Source organism: Pagrus major, chromosome 12, assembly GCF_040436345.1.
Source record: "Pagrus major chromosome 12, Pma_NU_1.0".
Taxonomy (NCBI): Eukaryota; Metazoa; Chordata; class Actinopteri; order Spariformes; family Sparidae; genus Pagrus; species Pagrus major.
The window spans coordinates 16388593-16412448 of NC_133226.1; the positions used below are offsets into that span (position 1 = coordinate 16388593).

The window sequence follows — 23856 nt, forward strand, 5'->3', positions numbered from 1 at the left end:
ACAGGTGAAAACATAACCTCCTTGACAGAGCAGCTGAACTCAATGAAGCAAACAAACCATTTTTAAAAATAATTTATTGGTCTTTATGTACAAGGAAAAAAATGAAGTAGAAAACCAAACATGAGTAGAAAAGGCAAATGTACAAGAGAGTATCTTTACACTGCATTGAGGATGTTTGCTGCTCCTGGCTTAGAAATAAAACTTAACTCTGAGTCAGGAAACAGGCAATACTTTTACAACTGTACACAGGAGGGAGGGAGGGAGGGAGGGAGGGAGCGCCGACACACCTGACCGACCGACCGACCGACCAACCGCTCCTCGCCAACAGAGAAGAAAACCAGAAAACATCTGCAATATTCATTTCCGTAGGAAATTGTCTCGTATGCCGTCAGCATTATTTTGAAGCATCGATGTTTCCGATGAGAGGGGTGGGGGGTGGGGGTACAGGGATGTGTGTTTGTTTGTGTGTGTGAGGCTTTTTCCCCCTCTGCATAATGAGTCAAATGAAGCAACCAGTTAAAACAGAAGGCCTCTGGACGTAAAGTCTTTGGTTCATCGTGTTACCGTTTTCAAGTCAAGTAAAGCGTACAGCGCAGCAGCGTAGTGTAGCTGTAGGCTTGTTCAGAGTGGAGGGTGCAACAGGATTTGTGTTGACGACAGTACATCAGCGACAGCAACACTGTGCCGCGTAGTCATTTTGCCCTTTTTATGAAGAGTGAGTGTTCTGACTATACAGGCAATTCGTAAAACAGAAACCTTGAAGAATAATTCTCCACACCCGACTCATCTTGCACACCGACGAGGGAGCGAGAAACTAGAAAATATGATTTGGTCTATCATGAAAAGTCAAAGCAAACAGCTGGAGGGGGGACACAAAAGAAGTACATTAAAAATAAAGCTGAGTAACATTTCAATACATTGCACAATATAATACTGACATATCCGCGATGAACCTTTTAGTGCTTGTGGTAGAGAGCCAATACGCTTCTTTGATCAACTTAAAAGGGGAGAAAAGTTTGTCGTCAGTCATAAAAACAAACTGAGCATCGATTCACTAATTACCACTCATATATAATGCCAATAAATAATTGTAATAATGATGAATAATACAATTAAAACAAATCGCACGTGATGAAAGTCACCAAACATGTCAATACAATGTGGTACACGCACTCAGAAATCCACACAGGAGCACACGTTAAGCGGTTCAGGGATGTGATATGAACATTGAACTGGACGAAATATATCAGTCCTTATCGGATGACGAGGGTCACATCACACGTCACACAACCACAGCCGAGGAGACGTCTCATCCTCGCTTTAAAATGATACTGATGCATCACCGTTAACACTACTGAGGGAGGAGTCAAATGATGCTCTTTGAACAAGGGATAGGTACAAAGTCTTCAGAGCAGGATGGCTTTGCTGATGATAGGAAACACATTTTGAATCTATTAAAAAAGGGACAGTTCACCCCCAAATCATTTATATATATTTTTTCCTCTTAGCTGTAGTGCTATTTACCCATCTAGATAGGTTTGGTGTGAGCTGCTGAGATTTGGAGGTACCAGCTGTAGAGATGTCTGCCTTCTCTTGAATAAAAGTTCAAAATACGAACAAAAATATATTTGAAGAGCTCATCAACTTTCTTTTTGCTGAACTACACCTGCCACCCGCATCTCCTTGCAGAAGGAGAATCTAACTTCCAGTTTAGCGACCGGCCAACTTGAATAGGGATAAAGTGATATAATCATGCGGCTCTTCTAGACTGAATCAATCAAATTTGGGTAGTGAAATAACTAATTTTGCAGGAGTTGTTACGATAAACAAAATAAATATATATATGCACCGTTTACAGCCGCTTCTTTCACAATGTAAGCTTATGGGAAAAAAGTATTTTTGGGCGCCAGTGCATCATATGACGTAATAACATTTGGCCGCTATGTTAGTTGGCTTCAAAGCCTGGCACTTTTCCTGAGGGTTTTGGTTATAGTTCAGCTACGAAGGACGCCTTTAATGTTTACATCCTGTGCTGTCACGAGCACTCATCCATGAGCAGATGCAAACTTCCTTCTGCATGGTGATAACGTTTTCCAAGTGTAGTTCAGTAGAAAGAATACAGTTCCTACATGAAACCGCTCACAACAAGGTCTGTGGATTATATCGAGCAACTCTGCAACTCACAACAAAACAATCTAGATGGATAAATAGCACTACAAGTAAGAGTAAAAAAAAAAATGTATTTGATTTTGGGGTGAACTGTCCCTTTATAAAGAAGAGTAAAACACAAACGTGTGTTTAAAAGCTGGATAAAGCATCACATGATTTGGTATTTATAGTTTTGCCCAAACCCTTCGCTGCACTACTGCCTTAAATCTGCTCACTGATCTGACTCGACGTCTTAAATGAGGACCACGCTCTCCTTCGACGTTTGGGTAGTCACGGGGCAATGGTGCATAAAAGATACATGAACAGAGGTACTGATCAGTGGTTAGAAACTAGTCTGCACTCGCAACAGTGGATTCTTCTCAGAGATCGTTTTCTTAGAAATCTTAAGGTCGTCACTTCTCAAGAATTACATAGAATTCATACCATGAGTTTTGTTTTTTTTACAGGGAGGGACAAAGTGTAATTGATAGAAAAATAATGTTATCTTGTACACTGTTACATTATCGAAAAAGGTATCACAAAATATTTTAAAATCATATGAGGTATGAAAGTATGAAACACCTCTCGTGCACACAAACAGACCTGCACACTTACTGACACACACTTCAGTGCATCTTGGAAATGGTTCATGACAGGAGCTTTGTTCTACATTTTGCTTAGCGACGTAGCGTGACGCTGTGATCAAACGCACCCAGGTCTTCTGTCTTTCAACTGATTCTTACACTGCTTGCATCAAACCAAAGGAAACAATGGAGCTTTTTTTGTCTGGACAGTGAAAAAAGAACACATAATTCAAAGTCTCCAGTTGCACTTGATTGAGTGCCAAAGAAAAGCTAAACACACATAAAATATCTGTCTTGGAATAGGAAAAAAGAAAAGAAAAAAAGCCTGGTGCTTTCCTGTGCTGATCTACAGCTTCCAAACACCACAACCTGATGGATTAATGCACAAACTGACATATGTGGCCTTTTGTACAATCTAAGAATCCATCTGCTATTGACGATTTGGCTTCTTGGGACAACGTCAAATGTTCGGGGCTTCCAGTGTAGCCAGCAGAATAGAGATGGATGTAAAAAGGCCAATAAAGGCTAATAAATCTTTGTCAAACGATAGCTGATGGGTTCAGAGATTGCATTTCAGCCAATGCGTTCCTCCTCTTTTGCTCTCCACATGGACTGTTCACCTGCCTGCAACCACATCTCGCTCAAATGTGATTGGTCCGTACTACTTAGACCACAAATGGAAACCAGAACGCTTCCGCTAACAAAATCTCGTCCCTCACCTACAGATTCTGCATTCATGTGCAGATCTCTGTTTATAGAGATTAACCTTTATCCAACAGCACATTTTGGTAAAATGAGGCTGTTTAGAACCAATCAGACCGAACCCTGTCTCTGGTTGTGCTGCGATGCCTTTGTGCCAGTCGGGCTCGTCTGTCACTCAGTATCCACAGGGCTTCTAGTCAACACAACGGGCTAATCTGAAGAGTGGATAATACTGACTGAAGTAAGAACTTGCAGGAGAGGTACTTTCTGTGCACACACACATACACAGGCACACACACGCACACAGAGGCGCACACACACAAAAAAAGTCTATTTCAAGCCACTGCTGCTGCTGCTTCCTCCTCTCTCTCCTTCCATGTTAGAGCTAAGAGGAGGCTCCTGGCTTCAGGACAAGGTGCAGTCATAGGCTCCCTCCTCCTCTAACTGCTCCTCTGTCTGTTCAGGTGGACAGTCCTCAGAGGGGGGACGGGAAAATCCTCCTGCAGGTTCAAGGGAGGGCAGGGCGAGGCCCAGCGGAGCCGCTACACCTCTACTGTCCTCCGCCCGAGGCAATGCAGCACCTCCCAGCCCTTCGGAGGCACCGAGCTTGGAGCTCTGGCTGGAGGGCTGGAAGGCCTCAGGCTGCACTTGCTCGCCTGCAGCTGAATCCATCAGCAGTTGCAGCTGCGGCTGGATCAGGTTGAGAAATGGTTTGTATCCCAGGCTGGAAAAAAGATGAGAGACGGAGGCGAGAAAGAGGTTAGCATGACATATAATTTAATTTTTTAAACTAAAGTATTTGAAGAGTTTACAGTCAAAGCTGAGTATGTTCCATCACATAAAATTAAAATCAAGTATATTCTGATTCCAAAAAACTGTAGTTTTTATATATATATACAGTTATATATGTAGCTTATGGACTGGTAACACTGTTGATCAGCATCTTTGGTACTTCTATTTAATTACAACCTAAATTGGCTCTTCATCAGCTACATTTCTTATCAGGTACAGAGGTATCTGAGGTCCCTGATTTTTGCTAAAAGTGTTTGATGGAACAGTTACAATTTTGGATTTCAGCATGAGGACACAATGTGCATGCATCTTGCACAATATGTAATATAAATCCTTCTTAAATGATCAAAAGCCAATTAACAGAACTGAAAGAGGAGCAGTAAAACATCTGTTCAGGTCATGTGCTACACCCACCAGTCAGTGGAGGCCCATCCATCGACAGCCAATAAGCCGCTTCGTACACTCTGCACAGTTTCTTGAGGCACCTCTGGACTGTCCAGGAAGCTGATCACCTGCTTTATGACGTTGGCGTCCCGCAGGATCAAACCGATCACTACGCACCACTCGAGACAGCCCGCCTCCATGAACACATGAAGGAGATACCTGAAAGGCACAGAGACCACAACTGTTAAATACAGGCCTTGGTTTTACATCGACTGCAGTGGAATTGTGGAAGTGAGGTTGTATCTCACCTGAGCTGCACCTGTGACTTGTGTGGGCCTTTGTTGGCCAGCTCCATGGAGATGTGCTCCAACTCGGCCTGGCTCAGGCTCAGGGTGGAGGAGTTCTCGTCCACCATCGTCCAATCACCATCCACCACTGAGCTGGTCTCTGTCAAGTCTGTGGCCGAGCCGACACTGTACTCTTCCACTAGAGGGGTGAGAAATGACAGAATGTTAAAGCAGGAAGAGAAGACCATGGTAACATATGTTAAAAGTGTGACCGGGATTAACTGTCTGAGTCTTATTACCTTTGTTGGTGAGCAGGGAGAGGAATGCATCATGTGTCTGCGGTGAGTGTTGGTTGGAGTGAGCAGACGAGGCCGTGTCCATGTCTTTGGCGCCCTGCCCAAGCCTGTCCAGCCAGGTGTGGCTGTTGGGAGCTGCCTGAGGGGGCACTGTGTCCATGTCGCTGTTCAACAGACTGTCAGCTGACTGCGATTTCAAGAGCCGTGTACTCAGCACTTTGCATAACAACAGAAAAAATTAAATGAGCATGACATACTGGGATAGCACGGTAGCCGAGAATAGCCAATGGCTGCAATTATTTTATATGTTAATACCGTTATTTCGAGGTCATGAGTTCTGCTTCGTTACCCCATCACCTCAAGATAACAGAGCCACTCACCTGTGCGACACCGTCCGTTCTTCAGGGGCGAGCTGAGGCTTCCCACGGGGATTACAGGGAAGGGCCAGAGAAAATCCTTATGGAGTCTCTTCAACGCCAAAACAAAATCCTCGACGCGGGCCACACGGTTCCGTTCACGACACAACCAGCCGATGAGTTCGAAGCCCAGCTGCGCGGAGAAGCATCCCAGGTCGCGGAGGCGTACCTGCTCCAGGAGGTGGCGGGCGTGACGCCAGAGCATCATGTCGATATACATGTTCTCTGCACACTCCACATCCCGACTGAGAGGAGGAGGGAGAGATGGAGAAAGTGGAAACATTTGAACAAAACATAATAGAAGGACTCACAATCAAAGTTACTGTATATACAATACGTGTGTGTGTGTGCATACCCTTTAACGGAGGGTCCAGAGGGCATACTGAAGGTCTTCTGCAGGTTGAACTTGCCCGTAGTGATGGAGTCTGCAGACTGCGACAAACTGATGCTGCGATTTCTGAAGAACTCAAAACCCCCTGTTGAGCTGGGTTCCTAAAGACAGAGACACACAGTTCATTCTTGTATATTGACAATTTAATGTTTGTGGGTGGAAAGCATGATGGGGTTTAAGATTTGTAATTTACACACATTTCTTGGTCTTCCAGCAGATGGATAACAAATTAATTTCTAATTTTATACCATATTATTGGCACACATAGATTTTTTTTTCGTTCACACTGAGCCAACCAAAGCAGATTTTCTGAGAAAACTCTCCAATGGTGACAGATTTGAAAATGACATTTTTGTCCAGTGTGGATGGATGAAAACATTAAAGAAATGGGTTTAGTATTCAACATGTAAATTCCTGATATTTTTGAAGTCCCTTTCCCTGTAACTTTTCCTTGACTGATATCTATAGACAGCGTGGAAGAAAAGTGGCAAGCAAAGGAAATAAAAACGTGTGTTGAAATCATCTAAAACTCTTTACCTGAGTGGTGGGTGTTGGGGGTGGAGTCTCCATCTCCCCGGAGCCGATGGCTTTGAGGAATCGGATCATGTGCCGACAGAGGTCCCATTTGCCCTGCTCGAGCGCTGTGTTGAAGAGCAGAGTGGCGTGCTGTCTGCTCACTGCTGGAACCTCCATATTCTTTACAGGAGGTATTGAACAGAAGAAGAGATGGAAGGAGACTGAGTGAGCATTTTGTGATATTGTGACACCCTAAACAGATTTAGTTAGGTACACACAGGTTTCTATATTTATGTTGATAATCTCAGTCTGTCACTACCTGCAATATGATCAGATAGGAAGCTGCTGTGTCCAGGTCTTGAGCCATGAGACACTCCTCAAACAGATCTTTGGGGTTTCCCACGGCAGCGAACAGGTAGTTCCACAGGGCGTACTCTGTCTTCCTGGCACAGTGGACGATGGTCTGCAGGAAGAGGGGGAACTCTGTGATAAACTTGGCCACGGTCGGCAGCAGAGGGTCGGGAATGGGCTCCCGGGACGTTGCCTCTTCTTCCAGCACAACATGCACCATCAGCTCCATGACGTGAGGGAAGTAGGGGAGGGAGGCACATGACTGAGCCAGCATCAAAGCCTGTGGGAAGAGTGGAAAGAACAGACTCAGTTTAAGTATTTTGTGAGTGTGCAAACAACCAGAGGCCTCACAATATAATTCAGATTCAAGTTTCTGTTTATTTATCAACAGCAATCTTTTACTAAGCTGGCATGATGAGACAGGATTCTCCACAAACCTGTTCGCCTAAGTTTCGAACCAGCAGCTGCCTCAGGATGTGATGGAGGTAGATCTGGGAGGTCCTCTCCACGGTGCAGTAGGGGAACAGCGCCTCCAGTGGCTCAGAGGATCCCTGAAGTCCGTCATAGAGCACAGTCTCATTGGTCGCCCCCAGTACCAGGGCGTCCTCAAACAGCACGGCCAGAGGGTAGATGTTAATGTGGAAGGGCAGCATGATGCGTCTGGAGAGGAAGGAGTGGGGCTTGCGGTGGTCTCGTGGAAACAGCGGCAGCCAGACTTTCATGCCTGCCTCACCGCAGGACAACCACAGGGCCTCCAGCAGGTGGCGCTTCTTCCTGTTGGTGCGACAGGTGGTCCACACGTTCTCCACACACTGGGCCAGCACTACCGGAGGACAAAATGGTAGCTAGGGGAGAGAGAGTTACAGGGATTTATTCATAAAAATGGAACACACAACATACACTTAACATGCTGCTTTAGTTATTTAAGACCTGTAGAAGACTCACTTTAAATATTATAACACCAACAGTCACATCCTTAAAGTTTTGGTTACTGTTCGGACTTACCAGCTTCTTGTTGTTGGCAGGCGTCTCCTTCTCTCGTACCTGTGGCCCTGAACGGTCCCTCTGCAACATGATCAACTGGCCAGCCAGATTCAACATGATGCTCTCTGCCATGCAAGCCTGACATGGACACAAACAGAAAACATCAATGCACATGCTGCTAAAGAGACTGTACAGTTCAGCGTGTGTTGTTGTTGTTGTTGTCTTCCTGTTACCTGCTGCGGGGCTTTCAACGTGATGCCAGTCTCTGTGCGCACTGAGGTGAGTGTGACAGAGACCACGAGGGCAGGGTGAGGGATGTAGCGAGACATTGACACCTCCTGCAACAATTCCACGCTGGCTGTCGGATTTGGACTGGAAGATCAAGTAGAGATAAACGTATTGTTGGTCAGAATCATGATTTTCAGGTAAAAAGTAATGCACAGAAAATAAATGCATTAAAAACAAAGACAAAACTTGGAGGACTTGCTGAAAAACCTTTTAGTATCAGAGGCAAAACTTCCAATGTTCAATGTAAATTTAATCAGGAAAGTCACTGAAAAATAAGAAAGGTCACTAAAATATTGAAGTAATCTAAACTACATTTAAGGTCCCGAGGCTGTTCTAACACTCTTCATTAAAACCAACATGTAGTTCACGACAGGCGTAAAGCTGAGGCCCAGTTCTGTCATGTGATGGGTTTTAGGTCAATAGCTTCTACTCAAAGCCTCTTTTCCCAAGGGAAAATGTGGCTGAGTAACTCTATTACCTAACACTATTATGACTACTGGTGCCAAGGACTTCCCATGTGCTGGAGTGTGTGAAAGGATAAAAATGCGGGGTTTGAACAGCTTCTTCGTAGTAAAATTCAAGCACTTTTCAAGCATTTTCAAGGTACCTTAATTAACACTTACCAGACTCTTGAAGCCTTTGTCATCATATCTAAATTGTTATTATAAATGCATTTTCAAAAAGTTTATAGAACTCTGCACCCACAGCAATCAATGTTTTTTATCACTTGGTTAATTTACCAGGCGTTCATATCAACTTCCATTAAATGTTTTTGATCACGTTTATCTGGTTCATCCACATAAAAAAAAGGATATATTTGGACAGATAAAGGCCTGTTTGCCAGAATGCAGGAGGATAACCTCAGGATGAGATTAATGTCAAATATGTGATCTGAACTAAAGACTGGAGGTGTAACACGGGAGCCCACCTGTCACTCCTCCTCTCTATACTGTAGAGGCAGATGGAGCAGTCAGCTCTGAACAGGATGACCATGTCTCTGAAGACGTTGAGCAGCAGAGTGTCCGAGTGCAGCTTGGTGACAGATGCAAAGGCGTTGTCCAGGTTGGTTGAGCGTTGATAAAGCCTCAACTGGTACCAAACAGAGGGAGAACAGAGGGAAATGTTGTTAGAGACTAACACAAATAGAATCAGGCAGAATTAAACACAAATAGTGGGATTGATGAGAAACAATAACACGAAACAATAGTGAAGTTACTGGTGCTTCAGTCCCACCTGCTCTTGCTGGTCTATGAAATTGTAACAGGCCACCACCACGAAGTCGTTCCACCAAGCCAAACCTCCCGTCACTGTCATGTTCTGCTCCTGGAGGGAAGGAAAATGAAAAACACTTTCCAGACACCAGTTCTTGTGCTGCAGCCATTTACAGTGTTACATTTTGATATTTATCTTTCAGTTAACAACATCACATACCTGAGTGATATTTCCAAACAGCTTCCATTTCCTTGTGAATAAGGAGTAGTGTGCAAAGCCCCGCCTCCCTGCTACAGCCATGCACTGGCCTGCTGTGTCTATGGCTGCAAACTGTCAACACACATAGGTGATCATCAGGCAAACAATATAATATCATGTATTGACACAGAATACAAGCACAAACACAAAGCTAAAGGCAGTTTTATTGACATGTTTATTGACACACTTGACAAGTCAAGTATGTTTGCAAAGTCGTCCGTCATAAAAATGGGACGGGAGCTACATTACTGCTTTGTAAACTCAGGCACATCGCAGCTTCTAGTGTCTGAGCACACATGTGATGATAAGAGTAAAATAACCTGCTGGTGGAGCGGAAGCATCTGTGTCATACAGATAGCATCACATTCAAACCAGAAAGTTCAGAAGTTTAACACTAATGAGAGAATATCAAAGTCGATTTAATTTCTGTGACTAAAACGCTATTCAAACTTGACTAGGTGGAAAAAATGACAAACAACCACATTCCCACACTTACCCGTATAGGCCAGTTGCTCTCTAGGTATGTGCTGTGAATCTAGAGGAAAACAAAAATACAGTGAGAAATACAAGATAATCATTTATACTTAATATCCATTTAACTATATACACACACAGGCAAATATCATGAGACTTCTTGAATAAAGCTCCCTGGTGATGTGACCATTAACACTATCAACTACTTCTTTGAATCTGTCAGCATCAACATGATGTTTTATGATCCAGAAAAGACTACTAAGCCTGTGGAGTTGTTTGCAGAGACTAGGAATTCTACTATTACTATATATACTATTCTGATAATTGAGTCATTATTTAGCATAAATATCAAACATTTGCTGTTTCCATTTGATGCTTCTCAAACATTTTTGTATAGCTTTAGACTTTTCCTGGACCATATAAAACATTTGATTTGTTTTGAAGACATCACTTTGGGCTGTAGGAAATTGTCATGGGTATTTTTACTGTATGTTGCACAAACCAAATTATTAATTGATGAATAAAATATAAAGAAAATTGGCAGATCAACTAATAATAAAAACAATGATTTTCTGCAGTCCTTTAAGCCTTTGTTGCTGTTTCTACAAGGATGTCCTGACGCTGCAAGCCTGTTTGTGCCTCACTGACAACATTTTGAACATGTGACCACCAAGAACTACTTGAAAACTCCCTTCATTATTACATGAAGCACACCTAACCAGGTGTGATGACTGTGCATCCTTACCTGGACCACGTGCCAGTGCTTGTGTCCCAGTAAAGTGCTGAGTCCCTGAGAGAGAGAGGAGTCGGGGTTGGGGGGATGGTGCAGTGGGCTGCCTTCGCGCAGGTGTAAGTGTGTGTGCGGGTGTGTGTCAGAGGTGCTGTTGACCTGCGTGGTGTCACCACAGGTCAGGTAGAGGCGGTCTTCACCGTGGAGCAACACCTGCTCCTGGTTACTCTGTGCAGCGGAGAGAGGAGCAAACAGAGCATAAAATGATTAGTGTGTTTGTGTGTGTGCGAATTTGTGTATTCACAAAAGTGACTATGTTTCATCTCACCGTGCAGGGGTTGACTGTGAGGGCACTCTTGATGAAATGGAACTGTAATATTCCAGCCTGCAGGGAGGAGTGAGGAGGTGGGACCATCTCCTCCTCTTCCAGCTGCTGCTCCTCCTGCTTTCTCCTCTCCTGTTTGTTCGGGAGCACCCACAGGTGGTAGCCCTCTGCTCCCCAGCTCTGAAAAAGGCCAGTCGGTCAGTATAATGGCTCCAAAAATACATTTTACATGCAACAGGGAGAAAAAATTATTTAAATATGCACGATTAAACATATAATGAAAAAATCTCCTTATCCTGACAGAATTAACAAACTACACAGCCTGTGTGTTACCTTAGACTGTAAATAACACGGATAAGTAGGCACTGAATCTGATCACAAACACGACACCTTGGCTTTTAACTACGCCAACTGTCATTTTCTGTCATCATCTATGATTATTTCAATTAGTTTCATGATCTCTGTAACCTTAAATCCCTTCAATATGCTTTACAAATAAAGAGACTTATTTCTGTATTTCTTTTTTTGGGTTAAAATGTAGACAGTGGCACAAAATTGGATAAACTAACTCACCATAGAGCTGATTTTAATAGGCTCCTTCTTGGTACCATCAGAACGATACCTGAGGGGAGGACACAAAATGCAAACATATAAAAAAAAAAAAGACAAAAAAAGAAAGAAAAAGGTTAACATGATTGTCCATTAAATGAAGCGCGTGTGAGTGCATTTTTGTTCGTGTGCGTGTACACCTACGCAAAGTCCTCTCCCAGAGTGCAGATGAGGTGAGCTCCAAAGACGCTCCACAGCGATAGGCCGCCACACTCCCACGTAACCATGGCAACGCTGTAGTCAGGTGACCAGCAGATCAGCTTGACTGGGCCTGTCTTGTTATAGATGTCTGACAAGGCAAAGAAAGTTATTCAGAAGAGTGTAGTTATAATTGCTTTTGTTAATGGTGCATTCGACTTATTCTAATTATTGAGGTATATTCTCATATTTGATACTGAGTCACATTATATTCTACTCTTTTTTCAATCAAACAACCATTTCAGGGTAAAGAATAAATCGTGACACACTCTGTTTTTGACTGTTTCCTTCTTCAGTGATGCAGTGAGCTCTTAAATGTTTAGTCTTTGATTTCAAACTTAATAAGGACCAAAAGCTCTGAAGGGAACCAAATGAGCAAATAGTTTTGACATGCGGTCATTACCCTTCATCCTCCTGCATGCAACTAACAAAATAACTGCTTTGTTTCACATGAATCAAGACTTTCTAGGGCATGACTTCCTGATGAAAAACAACTTGATTCACACAGGATTTATTTTTGGACTGAGAAATAAGTAAAGAATAATTACTAAGATCATCTCTGTTGGAGTACGGCACTTGTTTTTGTATGAGACAAAATAATCTTGTGTATTGCCTCAGTGTATTTGAGACTATGCCAGGTGTCCTAATAATAGTAGTAACATCTTCATTGCACAGACAGCAGAGAAACATTGGTTTCTGCAGGGTTTTTTAATTTAGTATATTTAATATCACACAGAAGCAATAACATCCCTGTTTCACAATCATTCTGGCCAAAGTATAAAGGTACAATGGAAAACCAGCAGGGACGATGTGGCCTGTAATCCTTTATAGGCGATCACATTTTTTCTTACATTCCAGCAGATGAAATAAGTAATTTCAACCATTAAAGTTTCTTCTAAAATCATCACTAGGACACCATGAGACAATGAACCTCCTATAGCTACTTTAGCTTGCAGTGTTGACAGTACTTGCTATAGGTCTGATGGTGCTTATTGAAACTCCACAAAAAGGACTGAGCCACCCGGGGCATAAAAAACTCCTACAACAATCCCATTTTTAGTTTAAAGGTGGCTTAAATCAGATACTTAACATTTTATAAACAAACATTAGTTCCTATTGCAGTAAAATGGAAAATATTTAAGATTTTTATAAATTAAATTGAAGACTTTTTAATGTGTCCAAAGGAAATTTTTTGATGGAATCTTAGAGTGGTGATGGGTCTAGATAGCAGTTCCCCACTAGGTGGAGCTGTGGCTTCAGGAGAGATTAAAGGAGTCTGACTAAAACAGATGTGAACTGACGGGAAACACAATTATGTGCACCCAAGAGAGAGACAGCTGAAGGAATGCGAGTTATCTCAACGAGGAATTTGTGCAGGGATATGACACAGAGGGATGAAGAGAGAGATGGTGAGCATGCGGGTGATACCTGGGTAGTGTTTTGGGGTGAGCTCCAGTTTGTGTGAGAGCTGCATGGATCCTGTCGTGGTGTCAATCATGTAGACCAGCACTGAGCCGCTGGAATGAAAACAAACGCACTTTAACAGCCAAGTATGAGGTGTGTAGTAGCACACATAATTTAGTGTGAGTGACCTGCGGTTGTAATTTTGGACAAATAGCTCCGAGCTACACTTCTGTGCTTTGAACTACTCCTTTGTATGCATGACTTTGTAGGTGACTGCACATTCACATGAACATACACATACACATGCAAATACATCTAAACCAACAACAAAATCAAGGTTATTATTTGTGTTGTGCGTGATTGCAATTGATTAATCACAGAGGCTTAAATCTATTTTCCTTCAGATACTGCCTACTGACATTTCAGTTAACCTTTTAATATCTCTGTGATCTACATCAGAGTAACAATCACTTTACAAATAAATGTTCAAAAGCCTCTGATGGAGATGTTTAACAAGGTCACACAACACTGCGTATCCTCCTCCAACAGAAAGACAATTTTAGGCTCCACTTGCTCTTAATTTCTGCAAAGGACTGTTTGAGCAATACTTACTCAAATCTACTACAAGGAACTCATTGTTTTGTTGTTTCTGGTGGTCTCGTAGGAAAAATGATGACAATGGTGAAACAAAGTTTGTTTCAGTGCTGTAACATACCACCAGACGACAGAGCAGCTTCTTTCCTCAGAATGTAAGATTCCTCAAAACAAAAGGTTTAATTTTATGACCTTGAAGTTAGAATCCGACCCAGTGATAGGGATTAAGAATGGCTATAATAGTTGTACGGAAATAGCCAATCTTCTTGCTAATGGTCTTGTTTACTTACATAGGTTATAAAAAGGCATCAGTATTAAACTGAGCCCATTTCATAACCAGTCTAAAGTTCCTAGAGAACACTAACATTGTGTGTGTGTGTGTCCATGTTGTTTCAGTGAGCTACAAAACATAGAAAAGCTTGTAGAAAAAAAATGAAGAAGGAGAGTGTGGCCCAACAAGGAAGAGAAATTCCTGCCAACCTGGCAGATTGCACAAGCACACACTAGGTAGCTCTCCGTAAACACAAACTGACAGATTCTCACACTGGACACACACAAACCACACATGGACAACAATCCATCTCTGTAACACACAGATGCAAACAAACACACACCCAAGTTTTCTTCCAATCACTGTAATGTAAAGACACGGGCAGAGAGAGACAGAGAGACAGAGAGTTGTGGGCGCCTACCTGGCACAGCCAAAGGCCATCAGTCTGTATTTGTTGTTGACAGCCACGCAGGTGCCATCAGTCACGTCTGCTGCCCAGACGCCCTGCAGCTGCTGCGTGCGCACACACACACACACACACACACACACACACACACACACACACACACACACACACACACACACACACACACACACACACACACACACACACACACACACACACACACACACACAAGAGTAACCTTTATTAATCACAAATAACTGAATGTGTGTATGAAATCATGAGAGCGTTGTTTAACTGCTGTTTCCTTTAATCACATCATTTATATTCAACATTTTAAAGACACGTTATCAGCAGACTGCTTGGTCACGATTTTGATTGAACATTTTATATCTAGACACATTCATATATTGATGGTGACCTCAACACCCACTTTCCGATTTCAAGAACAGGATTTCTCGCCAAAATTTTAGAACAACTCGTTAATGGTGAGCTCATCTCGCCCATTTGGATGTGAAAACAGATCTTTTACCGATGCAGTCATTCTAACTCTGTTTAAATCCTGCCAAGTTTAGCAATAGCTGCAAGCCATGTATTGAATCATATTATCATGATTTTCATAAAAAAAGACAATTATAAAAAAAAATAACACTGGGGTGCCTTATTTATAAAATCTGAAAACCTGTTGACCTGAACAAGTTGCATGATCAGTTTGGATGATTGTTCTCTCTAAATGGTTCTGTGTGAGGAAAACTGCAGTTGCTCATGTTTTTAAATTAAAATGAACTGATGTCATCTGCTCATGTGCATGTTGATGACATAAACTGGTGTAACAGCTGTCTGCAAGTCTTGTAAGGAAGACTGTCATCAGCTTTAAAATGCTATATCTATTATACATTTTTCATAATCTGGGCAGGGGTGTTGGGGTGTACCACTTTTGATAATCACAATGACATTTTCAGAATGAAATTGTGTTATTGCGGTATTAATAAACATATGATAATATTGTGTAAATTGTCCGATCTGTTGTTTTTTTTTTTTTTGGAAATCTGATATTGTGACAACCTAAATCTGGGTTTGGATTGAGTGTAAGCTCTTTAGTTAACTGTTTGCGTGTTTTAACCTCAGCAGTTTGTCTGTGAGTATATCCTTACATCTGCAGTGATGGTGTTGCTGAGCGGTGTGATAAAGCCCAGGCGTCCGTCACTCAGTACCACAGCAAAGCCATCCAGGGTCACACAATACTCCATACAACGGATATACACTCCTTCCAGGTCCAGGGAGGGACCACCTATGCACACACATACAGAGGCTGAAGTATTCTATGCAACAAAAAGACTGAATGTGGAGCTGAAGTTAAGCCAAACATGGGAGAAAATGTGTATTTTTTATGATTTTTTTTAAAGAGAGTCCAACTTTTTATTTATAATTTATTTCCCAACATTAGGAGGTGACTGAAAACTTCTTTTTACACAACTAGGATCAAGTCTTCTCTAACCTCGAGCAGACTGCAGGTCTAGAGAGAAGGGGATTGTAGTGAGGCAGATGGCCTTGCGTCCATTGCTGCCTAGCCCGTCCCAGTGCAGCACGTGGAGGTAGCCGTCTGCGGTGCACACCAATAAGTCCTCCTGGAGGGACTGCAGACTGGTGGGAAAGAAGCAGAAATGCAGGAATGAGCATTGAGGTTCAAAAGAAAAGGATAAAAATGTGGAGGAGGTAGTAAAAGAAAACAGGCAGGGGTGGTAGGTAGGAAGGTTAGGGAAGGGTGGGAATGAGATAACAAATGGCAGTGTTAGAAAACAGTCAACTAGTCATCATCCAGCTGTGCCCTCTGAGTGAAACTTTTACTGGCCAGCTGTGATGAGGCCACATAGATGCCCGTGCCAACTCTCACTGTCTTCTAATACACAAAGGAACAAACAACAGTGTGTCTGTGTGTGTGTGTGAAGCGCTTCATTGTCTCCTATGACTATGAGCGATAGCACGCTGGGACGACCAAGAGGCGAAAAGCAGTAGTCAGAAAGAGAGAAATAACAGGAAGTTAAGCGCAGAGGACTTTGGCTGTGGAGGAGGCGAAGTCTTCTACTGTAGTTGCACAGCAGGAGACACCCACTCATCTCCTGCACAATCAAGCTGCGCCTGCAAAATGCCAACAGAGCGCTCTCATTCAGATGACTACCCCATAATCTCCATCGAGCCGAGACAGCGGAGGAGATGTGACGGATAAACACAAGGACATGAAAGACGGAGACAATATAAACACCAGATAAACAAAAATACGAACAAAAAGAAAGTCGAGCAGAAGGCTGGTGGAGTGACGGTTCTTATCACTCAGCAAACAAAGACGTCAGGTTGGATGTGAGGATGTGAGGGAGATAACAGGGAAGGTGAAAATGTTGTTTGATCTATAAAATGCCAAGAAATGGTGAAAAAGGTTGATCAGTGTTCCCAAAGCCAAAGATGACGTCCTCAAATATGTTGTTTTGTCCACAACCCAAAGATATTCAGTTTGTTGTCATAGTGGAGGAAAGAAAGCTAAAATCGGAGAGTTTGAACTTGGAAAAAACAAACAAAACTCAAATCAGTTATCAAAATAGTTGAAGATTAATTTGGGAGTTGATAACACATTGATTAATCAGGTAATCGTTGCAGCACTGTAGTAAACGGTGGCTTTTATCCAACAGACTCCCGTGTGAGGTCAGGAATTCCAAATAGGCAAAATGCATCGTAAGCATCTGAACACGGTCTCAATACTGACCCCAAAATGTATGAGGCTGATTTGAATGCTCCAGGCAACACTGAAGCTAACACTGAAATCAAAAATGTTCCTTCTGTCATCCCTTCCTTTCATCAATCATCACTAAACCCTTCCACCCACCTCTATTAATCTGTCCATCACTCGTCTCTCTCAACACCCTCCTCCATCTCTGCAGATTCATGTATTTCTGTGAGCAGGCCTCTCTGTTTACAACTGACAAGAGTGGAGGAGCTCAGCTTCTCGTCACACCTCAGCCATCTATTACTGCCAATGCTGACTTTCCATGAGAGGAAAAAGGGACATTTTTTAAGGACACCACGTCCTTCACAGCTCAAACTGCGAGTCAGTCAAAATGACTTAAAAGCAGTATAGTACACATACATTCTCAATAAATGATTATTTCACTTCGTCACACTAAATTAGATGTTATTGTTCTATAAACAACCCAAATAATACTTTGGAAGGGTGACAAATGAAAGTAAAACAAAGAAGTTAAAAAAGTTTAATGTTTGAAAATGTGTCAAGTGTCTGCAAGTACACTTGGCATTCAACAAAGCCCAGCTGAGCCACCAAACCTTTTTTCAAACAAGCCATTTATTATGAAATTAATGTAGTTACAATTTCAAGTAGTTCCAAGCACTTTATCCAAAATCCAAGCTCTTTTTTAAACCTTGAAAAGACCACATTAAAAATGAAGCATTTTCTAGGATTTCCAGCACCTGCTTTAACCCTGTTCCAAGCTTAATGAGTATGTAATTTACAAGACTTTACATTAGTTTTTTGAAATGAGAAGAAACTTTCTGTGCATGAAAATGTACAGTGGTGAAAAACAACATAAAAAAGCATATAACCAGCACATGTGTGTGCCTCTGTCTGTGTAAAAAATGAGCTGCTATCTGCACGAAGAAGAGACAGACAGGTAGACACAACAGAGAGAAACACAAAGAGACACAGAGAAAGAGATTAAAGTACAATAAGACTTCATCCTACCTGGTGATGGGGGCCTCCAGATCCACAGGCTTCTTCATCTCTAAAGACAGAGCGGGGGCACATTGCTCCTCCTTATAACCCGGCGTCACTTTCACACGAGTGCTTCCTCTATGCAAACACATAAACACATTAACACAAATACAGATATTAGTTTCACTAATGTGTTAGGCAACATGTTTTAACTCAGAGCTGAAAAAGAGCACTGAATAGGCCCTGACTTGTCCCGACCTCTGCTGGTATGCTGTGAAGAATGTGAAACACACACATCTACACACACACACACACACACAGTAGACACAATGCCTTACAAGCACCACACACACACGCAAGACATGGAGTATACAAAGCACAGAAACGGAAGGATTAGTGAAAGAAGAGAGAAAAACATGCGACACCCCTGTGTGCATACTTTAGTGTGCTTTTGGACGAGGGCTCTTTTGCCTCACAGTCCCATAGTTTTGGAATGAGATGTTCACTCATCACATATGGCTGTTATGTTTGGGCGTCAATAGACTTTTGACCGTGTAGTGAACCTGTCACAGTGAAAATTCAGTGGTAGAAAATTTCACTACCTGCATCCAACAACCGTGCAACCAATGCTTATTATTTCTTGCATATTTGGTCATGAGCAAAGAAAACATTGCATAAGAGGATTTAGTCGTAAATCTCTCTTATATTCCTACTAGTATTCCTTGCCAGCTGCACTGACAGACAGCTGCTGGCTACTTGCTAACGAGACTCAGCCGGTTTCACACTATAACGAGGGCCTTGATGCTCTTCTTCAAAGATGAACTGCAGCAAGCAAGCAATTCCAAAAAGGGAAAAAAGCATGTGAAGCTAACAATGCGTTCGAAACAACTCGGACCTTGAACATCTCCAGCCTCATGCTAGAAAAAGTACAATGGAACGCCACTCAAGTTGGAGTTTCTACTTGTAATCTCGGGGCAAAAACATCTACCTCAACTTCGTTAGACTGATGTCACACAGTAATGGCAGCACAAACAGGGAGGGGGTTAGGGTGTGTTTGTAGACTACAGTATTTGTATATAGATACGTTTCCAAGTATAAAAGTTTAGTTTATACTGTATATGCAAGGAGGCTGCACTGCTGAGTGTTCAATTTTGTGTACACTTGCCAAAGAAACATCAGTTTGTCACAGTCAGCCATGTTTTTTTTTTTTACCGTCGTGCACCTGGAACACTTCAAAGTGGGAAATTCCAACCACCAAATCTGGCTGAAATGCAGCATAAGTGTTTCAGCACAAACAAGTATTTCTACTAATCAATTCAAACTGCACATAAATAGCGCTTTGCATATGCAATATTGTGTTTTCACAGGAGATACAGGTCTCACTGAAGATTGATATAACATGCAAAATAATGGTGGTTAAATGGCTCTTTAATGGATTAATGATCCCTGCAGCGGCTTGGCCGCTTCTGTTTCCATTCCCTGTGTCTATGTCAATGTTGTGTAAGAGTTTGTGTGCTTTACTCACCTTGGATAGACAGGCTCATAGAGGTACTTGTCATCCCCTCCACCCAGCACATCAAACAGGAGGATGTAGCCTTTGGCAGTCTGACAAAAGAGAGGAAGGACTGTCATTAAAAATATATATATAAAGCTGCTCACCGACTTTTTTGTGAGGGGTATGTCAGACACTGAGAACACAAATAGCCAAAAAAATGTGTGTGAGAGAAAAAGCGGAGAAGGCTGTAAAAATGGATGAGGATGCAAATTTAAAAGTCAAATTTCTTTTCATTATTTAAATGTCATCACAAATTTGCAATGTCACTCAATGGATTTTTGAGGCAGCAGGAGAATGCAATAATGAGAGGACAGGAGGAAAGAAAGGGGCTTATCACTTAACAATAAAACATCATCTGTTGTCATGACAGAGGAGACGGGGAGTGAGCTTATAGCTGCAAATCAAGGCTGCATCAGACTGAAAATGCCACTTAAATATGCACTTTCACATAAATTGTTGGCCAACTCGACCAAATACATACTTAGATGTAGATCTAAACTACTGGTGCTGTTACATTAGTTGCTGTTCATCCTATTGCATCATCAATCCCCTGCATCAATAATGCAGTTTGAATAAAGCTGCAGTTCCAGATCCACAGGTCAGAACTGAGGTCACTTTGATTTGATGATACTGGCAGATAGATTCATACAGTATCAAGTACACAGTGCATCCTAGTTAAAATAGGATCTTATAATCCTGCTGGTTATATCAAGAAAACAAAATCCATGCCTATATTGTTTAATGTAGAGGTGTCTGTCTTGGCTAAGTCCATCTGAATCTTTTGACAAACAATTACTGGAAGAACAGGATAACTTGCGATGAAGTGAGTATTTTAGGATATTTCATGTTAAATTGTCACCAATATCTCCTAGGTATGACCGATATATGGATGATACTTGTAACACAACTACTGTTATAGAAAGAAATATATTTGTATGCAGAGAGGAAATGATGCTTGAAGTTCTCTGCACTGCCCAATCCTAAACAGACTAAGCTGCAAGTTGATCGTCTGAAAAAAAAAAAAAAAACTGAATTTACATTAGCATTTTTTTTTAGTTGCAATTTAAACTGCATTTATATAAGTCTATTTAGCTTATTGTTGTGTACTGAAATCAGCTCATTTATTATATACGCAGATCTAAACTGCTCTTACTGATAATGGTGCTCAAAAACAAAATTGTCAGCATTTTGAAACAGTTCAAACACACACGCTCCAGGCTCCATTCTGTGGAGAAGCTCACACTATCTATGATCTCAAAACATTATTATATATAATTGTGTGTGAGTAGAATATTACAACAGTGCCTTTTTCCACAACCACACTTACACACACACACATGCCGACACAAAGCGCTGTCAGGGAAACTGCTGAAATTGAGCCTGCAGACTGAAACACGACACGATACCTGATCTGAACTCCACTGTCAGCAGTAAGGTTGATAAAAAGACAGCTACAGAACCGACAGAAGTGAGTTCACTGCACAAACCACCATTCTACTTCTACTACTCTACTACACTGTTTTACTCATTTGTGCTACACTGTACGGCGATGGTTTGCTAAAAAGTTGGTTGCAGCGCCCTGAAGTAACCCTTGACTTTTCTAGTGTGGCGAAAGTGTTGTTAGTCCCTGGCCAACACATTACCATAGCAATGAGACGACCCAAACCAAAGAGAGGGTAAAGCCAGCAGTGACATGAAGCTCGACTAGAAAATAGAGAGAGGACGGAGCCAAACTGAGGCCTGCTAAATCAATTAACAGCATTAGAGCTCCACAAAGCTGCTGATGGCAAAAACTGCAAAAAACAACACTTTAACAACATATGAATCAACTTCAGACAATGAAATGTCAATAATTCTAAAGAAAAGTATGAACTTTCATCATACAGCAGCCTAAATGGCCTTTTGATCCTTCAAATACTGAACATCTTAATGTGAAAACAAACACTTTGAATCTGTTTGAATCTTATTAATGACAACAACGTTCACTGTAACTGTGGTAAGATTATGTCACTGTTTAATAATCTGTCGATTATTTTCCTGTTTAATTGATTATTTGTTTGGTCTATAAAATGTCAGAAAATGACATTGACAATGTTTCCAAAAGGCCAAGACGACATCCTCGAATGACGTTTTGTCTGAAATGACCCAAAGACATTTAGTTTACTGTCATAGAGTAAAGAAACCAGAAAATATTGAATAAAAAGAAAAGGCCTTTTGATCATTCACATACTGCACATTTATATGTTACTGTTCAAATATTTGTTAAGGCAGAGAGTGATGACAGGGTCAACAGCATATACTGTGCAAGCCAACCATCAGCCATTCAGACACAGATGTGGTGAACTTAATCAGTGAGCTAACTGTATTAAGTATGTATGTACGTAAAAAAACAAAAAGATTTCCATGTTATTATTTAAATGCTAAACATGATGGAAGCGATACACGACACACATGCACAAAATCACCATCCTCAAAATAACATTACTGACCTTAGTCACCACAGTCTTTAAACATGAATGTGACAAAAAACATTGATTATAAACCATCATGGCCTTTGAAGAGTTTAATTTCATGTGTAAGTGAGATTAGAGGACTAAAAACAGCCATTTCATCATATTCTTAGTTAGCACTAAATATAGCTAAAGATGAAGACTCAGTCTCATTGCAATGACCTAGTTAGTTATTATAGACTAACATGCTCATGCTGTCCAGATATGAATACGAGTGAGCAGTCAGAGAGCGGGCACCGTCACCATGGCTGCACATTTCTGCATATTTGCTATTCAAACAACAGGAAATCTTTTGATTTTTAATTTTTTAATTTCTTATTTTTTTTATGTATCTGGTTCCAGGTCTGCATTGAAAAATAGAAACTGTGACATTTTAGGCACACACTGAAGTAAGTACAAATAGGAGACACGATGTTTGTGTTCTCAGTTCTCTCAAAGGCTGAATCTAAAAAAAATATGTTGCACTGGGGAATGTTTATCTCCATGGTTTAATTGCAATGGTGGAGGAAATATTCAGATCATTTACTTACATAAAAGCAAAGATAGAGCAATGTAAAACTACTCCACTACAAGTTAAAGTCCTGCATTCAATTTTCTACTTAGGCAAATGTACAGAAGCATTCTCAGCAAAATCTAGAGTACTACAAGTAAAACTGGTTTTCCAAAAATATCCTGTTACTGATATTTTGGCATTCTGAGATTGTTAATACTAATAAACAAATGTGTGAGTTGCTTTAATGTTGTAGCTGGTTGGGGCGGAGCCAATTTATCCCCTTTGAATACAGTCAGGTTGTTTACTCCAAACCTAGGGATCAGACCATTCCTAAGGATTGTGAAATGTTTTTTTTTAGGAGAGAAAAGAAGGAAAAAACAAGGTTCTGCCACACAAATCTGTTTTCATTTTTTGGAAAATTCCCCAATCTTTTTTGGTAAAATACTGGATAATTTGACCTCGCTTGGCCTCAAACAGCTATTTAACTGAAACCATCAGAGAAGTTTAGAGGGGAAATTGTTGGCGGAACCACTAACAACACAGACATCTAACTAGACACTAGTTTTCAAGAGGGGTTGGAAAACCGTATGTTTCATCTTAACAATGTGTTTTAGTATCTCAAACCCTAAAATAACTTGCAAGTATATCTCTCCAATAAATGTTATAAGTGTTATACACTAAAAAGTACAATATTTAACTCTGAAACATAGTGGATGAAAAGTATAAAGTTACATAAAATAACAACAATATAAAGTTTTCGATCCCAGGAGCTCCCTACTGAACCCACGTATCAAAAAATTCAGACAAGGCTTCTTTCCCACAGGGGGTCCATTTGGGCTCAGAGAGGAAATGCGAGTGTGACTAGCCTGCTACTGTACTTCAAAAGCATGTCAATTACAGGAGGCAGGGAATCTCAGTGAAGTATGATGGGAGGGGGGAGGGGTGGGAAAACTATTTGGCAAC

The 23856-nt window shown here is 41.4% G+C and overlaps 1 protein-coding gene across 1 annotated transcript in view; it reads right to left on the reverse strand.

Annotated features, from left to right (window-relative positions):
• Positions 1–57: 57 nt before the first annotated feature.
• Positions 58–23856, reverse strand: part of ric1 (RIC1 homolog, RAB6A GEF complex partner 1) — a 42748-nt gene continuing 18949 nt past the window's right edge. Inside the window, exons 3-27 of the mRNA XM_073477889.1 lie at positions 19861–19940; positions 18366–18473; positions 16116–16261; positions 15772–15908; positions 14636–14727; positions 13374–13462; positions 11892–12036; positions 11712–11760; positions 11142–11318; positions 10829–11041; positions 10106–10144; positions 9571–9681; positions 9373–9462; positions 9068–9228; positions 8085–8223; positions 7873–7989; positions 7305–7712; positions 6836–7147; positions 6538–6696; positions 5965–6101; positions 5574–5854; positions 5197–5409; positions 4919–5096; positions 4641–4829; positions 58–4158 (exon numbers count right to left, since the gene is read on the reverse strand). Of these exons, the coding sequence (XP_073333990.1) occupies positions 3840–4158; positions 4641–4829; positions 4919–5096; positions 5197–5409; positions 5574–5854; positions 5965–6101; positions 6538–6696; positions 6836–7147; positions 7305–7712; positions 7873–7989; positions 8085–8223; positions 9068–9228; positions 9373–9462; positions 9571–9681; positions 10106–10144; positions 10829–11041; positions 11142–11318; positions 11712–11760; positions 11892–12036; positions 13374–13462; positions 14636–14727; positions 15772–15908; positions 16116–16261; positions 18366–18473; positions 19861–19940 (4089 nt within the window). The 3' untranslated portion in view covers positions 58–3839. The remainder of the gene's footprint in view (positions 4159–4640; positions 4830–4918; positions 5097–5196; positions 5410–5573; positions 5855–5964; positions 6102–6537; positions 6697–6835; positions 7148–7304; positions 7713–7872; positions 7990–8084; positions 8224–9067; positions 9229–9372; positions 9463–9570; positions 9682–10105; positions 10145–10828; positions 11042–11141; positions 11319–11711; positions 11761–11891; positions 12037–13373; positions 13463–14635; positions 14728–15771; positions 15909–16115; positions 16262–18365; positions 18474–19860; positions 19941–23856) is intronic.